The sequence below is a fragment of the Orycteropus afer genome, unplaced genomic scaffold (genome assembly GCF_000298275.1).
Source record: "Orycteropus afer afer isolate SDZICR_OR568_19922 unplaced genomic scaffold, OryAfe1.0 scaffold00117, whole genome shotgun sequence".
Classification (NCBI taxonomy): Eukaryota; Metazoa; Chordata; class Mammalia; order Tubulidentata; family Orycteropodidae; genus Orycteropus; species Orycteropus afer.
This window is the reverse complement of record NW_006921704.1, coordinates 2,426,471-2,437,539: the sequence shown is the minus strand read 5'-3', so window position 1 is coordinate 2,437,539 and position 11,069 is coordinate 2,426,471. Positions and strand designations below refer to the sequence as shown.

Genomic DNA, 11,069 nt, shown 5'->3' with positions numbered 1-11,069 from the left:
GACAGAGGGACGCAGCCTCCTCTCGAGCTTCCACGTTACCCTATCAGAGACGGGGCGGGGCGGAGACCTTTTTAGCCTATCAGCGTTAACCACGACCCAGGCGCACCCAGTAGGAAAGCGTCCAGGAAGAAGGTGATTGGGTGGCGGCACTCAGGGGCGTAGCGTCGCCGGGGCCCTGCCCACCGCTGCCTTCCTATGATCCGCGCCAGGTGTCTCTGAGGCCTGAGAGTGAGAAGCTACTGCGGGCGAGCGCAGCTGTAGGTTTAACGCCGGCGGGAGCTGTTCGGCCCCGCACCATTCCTTCTTCTCACCTCCCGCGTCCTGTGACATGGTGGCCCCCGGCTCTGTGACCAGCCGGCTGGGCTCGGTGTTCCCCTTCCTGCTTGTCCTGGTGGACTTGCAATACGAAGGTGAGTCCTCCCCTGCCCGGAGGAGTGGGCTCCGGGGCCAGGCCCTCTGGCGCTTCCCAGCCTGCGCCCGCGCGCGAGTCTCGGGGCGACTCGGGCTGTGAGGCGGGGGCCGGGGGACACCGTGGCGAGGCCTGGGCCTGAGCCCGCCTTGGGGCGGTGGCCGGCGCCTGGTTCCGGGTTTGTTTGGAAAAGGGGTGAGAGGACCTGTGGGCCGGGGGGGCCGGGACAGCGTGTTTGGAGTGTGGAGAGGGGCAAAGGGGCCCCGGAGGCGCTGCAGGGAGCGAGGTCATCGGGCAGCGACTTTTGTCCTGGGGAAGGGTGACTTGGTCAGCCGTCGGGCAATGGCTCTCCGGCTCCTGGGCTCGCTTAGGACTTTCGCTTGGCGCCTGTGAACACTGTTGGTCCTTGGTGCTGGTAGTTGGCTGTTACGGTGGCCAAAAGGGAAGGCATCTTTTGCTTTAGAGTTCCTGGGGGTGTTTATCCGCTGGGTGAAGTGTAGGGGGTAGGATCAACCCTTTAAAATGTGTTGTGTAAGGAATTAGATTGGTACTTTCAAGCTTCCAGAGGCCAAGGCACTAAGTTTGTGATTTTACAAGGCCCCAACATTGTGTCATTGAACTTTGGCTGGCTTTGCTTTTCTGAGTTCTCTGAAATAAGATCCCCTAAAAAGATATAAAGGCTTAAATTTCAATTGAGTTCTGACAGAGTAGCCAAAATAGAGGGCTCTCCAATCTTAGTTTTCAGCAGGAAGAGAAAGAATTAAAGCTGAAAGTGACATTTTAATTCTTCTAGCTTGGTTACTGTATGAAATATTAGAACATAATGGCATATGACATGCACTGATCTATTTTCACTGTCCCCCCTCCTCCAATAAGAAGGGCTAGCAGTAAGGAGGTCAAATTAAACATTTTACTGTTAGACTTAGAGTGAGGAACTGAAGTTGCAAATTGTTTATGGTAAAATTTCCTCAGAATTCTCAGCTTTTATTTTTTTGAGCTAATGCTTCTCAATTTTTAGGTCTCATTCATGATCGTGACTTTGTTTGTTTCCCTGGTGACTATATATTTTTTTGAATAAAATCAGAACTTGTGGGTTTGACAGCAATGAGAGACAGAATTTGAGAGATAGGCTCCCCTAGAAAACTTAGGGAATTGGGTTTTGAATATATGGACCACTTTAATATGAGTTGTATCTTAGTTCTCTTGCACTTTTGAATTGCTTCTACCCCTCTTCCAAAGCACCTAGCCTAGCATTTATGTCCAAACCAAAAAACTCAAACCCACGCAAATGACCCTATAGGACAGAGTGTGACTGACCGCCTCATTGGGTTTCCAAAGCTGTAAATCTTTACAAAAGGCAGTCTGCCTCATCATTCTCCCGCTGAACGGCGGTTGGGTTTGAAACCTGGACCTTAAGGTTAGCAGCGGACACTTTAACCACTCCTCCACCGTCATTTATGTCCAGAAACCATTAATGATACTTATTTTGGCCACTTAAGAATAAAGTTGGCTGCTCTATTTAATGTCTGCTTTTTTTTTTTTTTTAAAGTTAAAAGATGCACACGTTTGTATGATTGCATTTTCTGCTTGTGGACCACCTTTTTAGAATGCTTACCTGTATAGAATTCTGTAGGACTCTTATCTTTTCATTTTCTTTCTGTGGTATTTTCTGTAAGATTGACAACTTCATTAGAGAGCTTCTCTGTATAGGAGGCATTGGTGACATTTCTCAGGAATGCCAGAGTGCCATCTTCTTTAGGAACATTGCCTCTGCAGGAACTTGGTATAACCAAAAGCAAACTCACTACCGTCAAGTTGGATCCGATTCATAGCCACCCCTCCTTGGGTTTCTGAGGCAGTATCTCTACAGAAGTAGATTGCTCAGTCTTCCTTCCAAGGAGTTATTGGTGGATTTGAACCACCGGCCTTTTGGTTAGCAGTTAAATGCCTTAGGCACTACGCCACCAGAGCTCCTGGAACTTGGTATGTTGTTGTTATTATGTGCCATAGAGTCGTCTCCGACTCATAGCTACCCCTCCTTGGGTTTCTGAGGCAGTATCACTATGGAAGTAGATTGCCCAACCTTCCTTCTCAGGATTGGCTGGTGGGTTTGAACCGCCAACCTTTTGGTTAGCAGTTAAGTGCCTTAGGCACTCCGCCACCAGAGCTCCTGGAACTTGATATAGGTGATAGGAAAGAAAGGAATACGATGTTAACTTTATTGGTCTGCAATGTGGCAGGCACTTTGTTATGGCACTTTCTGTAAGCTTTCTCTTACTCATTGAGGTATGTGATATTATTGCTACTTTATAGATGAGGGAGCTGAGGCTCCAAGAGTTTAACTAACTTGGTTAAGGTCACATAGCTGTTAACTCTAAGAGCCAGCACTTGGCACTCAAGTTATTTGACTCTATAGTTTACCATATATGAACATCCTGAATGGATGCAGGAGGAGTAAGCTAAGTGGTTAGCAGTAGCATGTCAGTCAGAGGATTTGTAAGTGGTAGCAGCTGTGAAAAATCAGCAATTTTTTGTTAGCTACCAGCAGTAATGGGAGCTCTTGTGACATAGTGCCTAAGGCATTTGACTGCTAACCAGAAGGCTGGTGGTTCAAACCCACCAGCCACTCCTCAGAAGAAAGATGGGACAGTTTACTTCCATAGAGATACTGCCTCAGAAACCCAAGGAGAGGTCTCTATGAGTCAGAACCGACTTGACGACAATGAGTTTGTTGTTTTTTTTTTTTTGCACTGGCAGTAATGAATAGGAAAGTGGTTTCCTGGCATGTTTAATACAGTGGTTCAAAAGCTTGAGTGTGCTCAGAATCCCATATGGAGGACTGCTTTTTAAAACACAAAGTACTAGCCCATCTCTAGATTATTTCTGATTCAGAATGTCTAGGGTAGAGCCTGAAATTTTGTGATTCTAGTCCTAGGAGCTCTGGTAGCATAGTGGCTAAGACACTTGACTGCTAACCAGAAGGCTGGCGGTTCAAACCCACCAGCCAATCCTCAGAAGGAAGATGGGGCAATCTACTTCCATAGTGATACTGCCTTGGAAACCCAAGGAGGGGTCGCCATGAGTTGGGTCCGACTCCATGGCACATAACAACAACAACATAAAGTTCCTAGATGACCACGTTTTGAGAGCCACTGGTATAATAAATAATTTGTTGTTTTTAGCTGGCATGGCATTGACTCTGACTCATGGTAACCTTATGTACAACAGAATGAAATATTATCTGGTTGTGCTGCATCATCTTTACAGTTGCTGATGTGTTTGAGTCGGTCCTTGAGATTGTTATGCAACCGCATCTCCATTGCCCTGATTGGCCCTCTATTCACAAAATCGTGATATCCAACTCTAATGATTGCCCCCTTCTGATGATGAGTCCAAAGCAAGTGAGTCAGTGTTCTGTGGTGATCAATAAGATTTTCATTGGATAGTGTTCAGAAGTAAATCAGTAGGCCTTTCTTCCTAGTCTGTCTTAGTCTGGAAGTTCCACTGAAACCTGACCAACATTAGATGACCCTGCTGGTATTTGAAATGGTGGTGGAATAGTTTCCAGCATCATAGTAACACACAAACTACTGCAGAATAAAAAACTGACAGGTGGTGGAATAAATAGTATAGAGTAGTTAAATTAGTTGTCTGCTATGTACTGGGTGTCCCTGGGTGGTGCAGATGGTTAACACACTCTACTCCTAACCCAAAGGTTGAAGGTTCCAGTGCATCTAGAGGCATCTCAGAAGAGAGGCTTGGTGATCTACTTCTGAAAAACCAGCCAGTTTATTGTACACGCATTGGAGCATAGTTCTACTCTGACAGAAATGGGGTTGCCATGAGTTATATAATCAATTCAGCGGCAACTGTTTTTATGTACTAGGCACTAGACTTGGTATTAGGGTATAGAGAATCTTTGACTTGAATTATCAACTGTTAGCTCGTGGTGTTTACCCAAATAAGTTGTATCTCTGTTCATTAACCTCATACTCCTCCTGGAAGCATTCAGATCAGTATGGTGCCACTGGTGGGATGCAGGTTTGGCGTCAAGGTTTCTTAGTGCTGTTGTAACAGAAATACCACAAGTGATTGCCTTTAAAAGAACAGACTTTTTTTTTTTTTTCCTGTCTCACAAGTTAGGAGTCCAGAAGTCTGAATGCAGGTCATGGGCAATAGGGGAAGGCTCTGTCTCTGTAGGCTCTGGAGGAAGAAATATCTTTCTCTTCGGCTTCTATTCCTTGACAGTCTTTGTGGCCATCTATCTTCCTCCCTGTTTGTGCTTCCTTGTCGCTGCCTAATTTGCCTTTTTTTTTTTTAATATGTCCAAAGTGGTAGGTTTAACTCTTTCAAGACTGAATTGTCTTCTGCTTTGAAATTTTTCTTGAAAGTGTTTTCAGTAATGGAAAGCATTTTGAAAGAAATGAAAAAATTTTTTTTGAGATAATATGGGTTGACAGTGTCTGTGATGGTGACCTCGAGCATGGTAGCAATTGTGAAGATGGTGCAGGACTACATAGTGTTCTGTTCTGTCGTTCATAGGGTTGCTGTGAGTACGAACTGACTTGATAGCAACTAACAACAGCATCATGGATTTTAATACAATTAGTGGGACATATGTGTCCAGGTGGATCTTTCTGATGCTGGGGTTGATGGGTTGAGGACTGTTTGTTCAGATTCATGCAGTTATACAGCCACCTAGCATATGGCAGCATGTGAAGGTTGGGCAATCCTACTTCCGTAGTGATACTGCCTCGGAAACCCAAGGAGGGGTCGCAATGAGTCGGGGCCGACTCGACGGCAAACAACAACAAAAAGTAGGATAGTCGCGTCCCACTAAACTCCAGAGGTAGAAAATAAAATGTAGGTGGGCACTATATGTCCCATGAGTCATGAAATGGTTAAGACACACCATACACTGTATGCTCCTATTAATATAATATAACTAAGGCTGCAAACCAGCTCACTGCAGTTTGACCCCTTGCTGAGAATATGCATTTCCACTCCAGATACACCGAGTCAGAATCTACATTTTGACAAGCTTCTCAGGTGAGTCTTATAGATCCCCAGGTGAATCTTCTGTGTGAATGTAGAGGCTTTTGAAAGAAAGAAACCTAAAGCTTTTTTGAAGTAGAAAGAACTTTAGTAGTATCGACTTTACTGTTCTCATGTTACACATAGGAGCTATTTTAAAGCTATGCTAATGGTTTGTTCTGTTTGGTGACTTTAGTAGGAGCATAGTCTACAAACCAAACCTTTTTTTTTCTGTCGTCATACTTTTATATCAGTTTTTTTTCTTAACATACTATCTGGCCTCGATTTTTCTTTATTGCACTGAGCTGGGCTGAAAAACCATTTTGACCATGGGGAAAAGAATAGTTGAAAATCTTTAAGTATAGAAGATAGTGAAATTTTTATTTGAACTTAACTTACTAAAAGTATATTCTGTCTCTTTAGGATTGCCTTGACATTTAAATATGGAAAAAATAGATAAAGTAGTGAAAATGATAGACTTTAATTTATATAAACTAAATAACATCGGAGAAGGGCAGATAGCTTCCAGAACTATTTTAAGTTCTTTTAATAAGACAAACTATAGTCAGTAGTAGTGTCAGAGTTCAAATTCATTTCACTAGTTAGCATTTAGGATCTCTGGTAGTATAGTGCCTAAGGCAGTTGACTGCTAACCAGAAGGCTGGTGGTTCAAACCCACTAGCCGCTCCTGGGAAGGAAGGTTGGGCAATCTACTTCCGTAGTGATACCGCCTCAGAAACCCAAGGAGGGGTCGCTATGAGTTGGGTCTGACTCGATGGCAAATAACAACAACAGTTAGCATTTGTGGTTCACGGTTCGCTGCAGTGAACTGGTTTGCAGCCTTAGTTATATTAATAGGACCATATAGTGTAGGGTGTGTCTTAACCATTTCATGACTCATGGGACATACAGTGCCCACCTACATTTGTTTGGAAATGGGAGTACTTTGAGTCAGTGGGTCAGGAGTTGTTCTGAGATGCCCTATGGTTATTGGACTTGCATTTTCCCATATGAAGTTAAATAATTGTAGGTGAATTTTGTATCTGTTGCTATGGTCTTCCTTTGTTGTTGTTAAGTGCCTTTGAGTTGGTTTTGACTGTACAATAGAATGGAACTCTACCTGGTCTTATGCCATTGTAACCATCATTGCTGTTTGAGCTCAGTTTTGCAACCACTGTGATAATCCATCTCATTGAAAGTCTTCCTTTTTTAAATCTCTGACTCTTTACTTTACCAAGCATGATGTCCTTTTCCAGGGTCTGGTTCCTCCTGATAACATGTCCGGGGTACATAAGATAAAGTCTTGTCATCTTCACTTCTAAGGAGCATTATGGTTGTACTTCTTCTAAGATGCTAATTTGTTTATTCTTCTAGCAGTCCATTGAATGTTCAGTATTCTTCATCAACACCATAATTCAAATGCATCAGTTCTTCTGAGGTGGTCTTTATTCATTGTCCAGCTTTTGCATGCATGGTAATTGAAAATACCATGGCTTGGGTCAGGTGTACCTTAGTCCCCAAAGTGACCTTTTCGCTTTTTAACACTTTAAAGTAGTCTTTTGCAGCAGATTTGCCCAATGCAATACATAGTTGTTTTTTTTTTTAATCTTAAGAGCTTTTTTTACATTCAACGTAACACGTACATTTAGTTTCATTCCCCATTCGCCGTGTCCAACCCCAACCCAGTCTCCTCCCCTCCCTACCCTGAAACCCTTCCCCTGTGCCCCTCATATTTATGCACTCCTGTTTGTCCTGCATTTCCTCAGGGTGAATGTTGGTCTTCTGGTGTCCCATGGTCTATTGCTCTAAGGGATGTATTATCATAGAGTATGTGGGTGCGTCATCCTGGGTTGAGTGATCTGCATGTACATCTTGTTACATAGTTTGATTTCTTGACTGCTGCTTCTATAGATGTTGATTGTAGATGCTTCTATAGATGTTGATTGTAGATGCAGGTTAAATGAAATTCTTGACAATTTGAATCTTTTCTCTTTATCATAGTGTTGCTTATTGGCCCAGTTGTGAGGATTTCTCTTTTCTTGGTGTTGAGGTATAATCCATGCTGAAAGCTGTAGTCTTTGATCTTCATCAATAAATGCTTTATGCTTTCTTTGCTTTCAGCAAACGAGGTTGTGTCATCTGCATATTGCAGGTTGGTAATAAGGCATTTGTGTAATAAGGTCTTCTGTGATCCACATGCTGCATTCTTCATATAGTACAGATTCTCTGATTATTTCCTCAGCATACAGATTGAATAAGTATAGTAAAAGGATACAACCCTTACACATACCTTTCCTGATTTGAAAACACACAGTATCTGTTTTGGTTACCTAGTGCCGCTCTGACAGGTCTATTCCCACAAATAGAATGGCTTGAACAAACAGGAGTTTATTTTCTTACAATTCTGGAGGCTTTAAGTCTGAGTTTAAAGTGCTAAGCTCTAGGGGCTGGGCAAAAGCCCTTCAACCTTGAGCTTCAGCTCTGCCTCCTGCTCCTGGCCCACTGAAGCTGGAGGCTTTTCTTCACTCAGACAGCTAATGGCTGCTGAGGCTAACAAGCCCAAGGTTGACAAGTAAAATGGCACAGTCTCAATGTCACCAAACAACACAGCAGGCCACTAATTCAAGTCCACTGAAAGTCCCAAGGTCGGCAGAGCATGGCAGGCTGCTGAACAATGAATGACTCAGCTACGTGTAGGGTTCAAGTGTACCATAAACTAGAGACCATTCCCAAAGCTGTTTCTTATATATGGGAAGCAGACCACATCTGTAAAGCAGCTACTCAGCTGTTCCAGTAGATTCCACCATGGAGTTAATTACCAATCTTACCATGGGAAATAACTACATCCAGCTGCCTAGCCATTCAACCAGGCCCAGCCAAGTTGACACACAAACTTAACTACTACCAAAAAACCAAAACTAAACCCACTGCCGTTGAGTTGGATCGGACTCATAGTGACCCCCTCCTTGGTTTCTGAGGCAGTATCACTATTGAAGGTGATTGCCCAGCCTTCCTTCCAAGGAGTGGCTGGTGGGTTTGAACTGCCAGCCTTCTGGTTAGCAGTCAGATGCCTTAGGCACTATGCCACCAGAGCTCACATAGTGTCCTTTGGTGAGGTATAAATAGTATAGATCTCATGGCTTTGAGTTTACAGATCACCTGGGGATATAAGACATAGATTTGTGAAGCATCCATGTTCTCCTTCCTCCTTTATCCAGTTTATATGGAATGAATGGTTCATCATGTGATCACTTCATTATATTCTTTTATTCATCTGGCATAATCCAACACTGATTAAATTCAACTTGGACATTTTGTTTGTTGTACCTCAGAACTGAACATGAATGGAGAAAAATGGATAACCTTGCCATCTGATCTTATTTTAAGCACACAATCTCAATCTCAAATGCATATTCAATAATACCAAAATTTCTAAACTTTCTGATATGTTTTATACTTCTCCTCTTTCCTTAAAACTCCAATTCCCTTTCTCTTCCTTTGCTTCCTTCTTAATTAGACCTTGCATTTACTGAGAAAATGAAAGCCATCAGAAGAGAACTTCTACAACCAAAGTCACTTGCCTTCCTGCATGTGTACCCACTCTCACTAACTTTTCTTGTATTAAAATTAATAAAGCAGCTCTCTTCCCAGCAAAATCCAAATCTTATACTTGTATCCTGGATTGTTCTCATCTTTTGAAGGTTTTTCTCCTACAGTTACTGTTTCTTGTGTCCCCACTTTCTGCTGTATTTTTGCCGTCAGTACTCTAACATGCTCCGGTGTTTCTATCTTCAGCTATTCTTTGATGTCATGTATTCCTCCAACTACTGAAGTGTATTTTTGCTTCATTTGATAGCAGAACTTTATATTATAGAGTTTTTGGTATTCTGTATTTCTCCCTTTTCTGTTCTCTTCCCAACACATTACTCATGAATACTGCAAAGCCTTTTTAATTCCATACCAGTTTCTTTTACTTGAAAATACTAAGCTCATTTCTGACTAAAGATCTTTATTTTTCATGGTCTGAGATCTTCAAATAAGTATTTATGTTTCCGAAAGACCTTCCCTGATAAACTGTAAAAAGCACTCTTTCGTTTGGTTTATACTCTCCCTTTGTAATATTTGGTGTCATAATATTTAGCACTGTTTATTTAATATTTAGCAATTGTTTATTTTTGTTTGTCCTCTCTAAAGGGACCCTTGGTGGCTCAGTGGTTAACCACTTCTGCAGTTTGAACCCAATAGTTGCTCCTTGGGAGAAAGATGAGGCAGTCTGCTTCCATAAAGATTTACAGTCTTGGAAACCTTATGGGACAGTTCTGCTCTGTCCTACAGGGTCACTATGAGTTGGAATAGACTCGATGGCAATGGTTTTGGTTTGGTTTGGTTTTATCCAATCTAGAATATAAGGTTTATGGAAAGGGCCCTTGTCTCTGTGCCAAAAAGATGTTGCATGTATTGTGTATGCAATGAATATTTTCTAATAGATAAGTGAAGTTGACAATTTGAAGTTTTTCTGTTTTTGCATGAACTCTTTAAACTTATCTCCATATTGAAATTCCTTGAATGAGTAATCTCATCACCACATTTTATACCTTCAGAGTTAATTGAGACAAAGACTGAGATAATATCCATTGAAATTGTGTAATCTTGGTTAAAAAAAAAAAAACCAAAAAAACCTCACTGCCATTGAGTCAATTCCCACTTACTGTGACCTCCTTTGGGTTCCCGAGGTGGTAAATCTTTACGGAAGTAGATTGCCAAGTCTTCCTTCCATGTAGTAACTGGGAGGTTTGAACCGCCAACCTTCTGGCTAGCAGTCAAATGCCTTAGGCACTACACCATCAGAGCTCCTTCAATCTTGGTTACAGTGGGTTTTATATTCTCAGTTCAGCTAGGAAGATTTTGGTACAGACATTGGTAAAATGTATTACATAATTAGCCTTTTCTTCCTTTCATTTAGGCTGTGAAGAATTAACTCACTTTTTAGGTCAGGGCGATTGGAGAGAGAGGCTTAGGTCTAAGGTCTCCAGCTCTAGGGTCTCCAAGTCATATTTTATCGAAACTGTTTTGTCTTTGGCTCTTGCTTGACTATGGAGTTGCTAAGATACTGAACTTCCTGTCCTGTCTTTCTTAGTCAGATTCTTCTGTCTCTATCACAGGCTTCTTTCAGACTCTGCCCCACCTTGCTAGGGTCTGGGACTCAGATTGGATCTTTTACAAACAGTACTTTTTTTTGTTTGTTTGCTCTGTGTTTCTTTGTAGAATGTTCTTAGGGTTTTCCTCAGTCCTCACATTCTAACTACTTGAACCTCTGGGTTTGGCTAATGGGTCTGGCACCTGTCCTTAGCTTGAACGTTACTGTCTTTGACTGTTAGTTCTTGCCTTCTTCAGGGTGGTTCTTTCGGTCATTATCATGATGCTCACCACATCATACTTTTAACCCCTTGTCTTTTAAGTTTCTTAAAGTTCTTTTTGTTCTCCAAAATATAACATATTCTATTACTAACTTTCCCTGTGCAGTTTGGGGCAAGCTTAAAGGGCAGGCGGTGCAGAGGGCAGGCCCCACATAGTTTGGGGCAAGCTTTAAGGGCAGGCAGTCCGGAAGGCGGGCCCTGCATGATTC

General features: G+C 42.4%; 1 protein-coding gene across 1 annotated transcript in view; it reads left to right on the top strand.

Annotated features, from left to right (window-relative positions):
• Window positions 1-328: 328 nt before the first annotated feature.
• DNAJC3 (DnaJ heat shock protein family (Hsp40) member C3) overlaps window positions 329-11,069 on the top strand; it is a 143,455-nt gene continuing 132,714 nt past the window's right edge. The window contains exon 1 of the mRNA XM_007944011.1: window positions 329-410. Coding sequence (XP_007942202.1) covers window positions 329-410 — 82 coding nt within the window. The remainder of the gene's footprint in view (window positions 411-11,069) is intronic.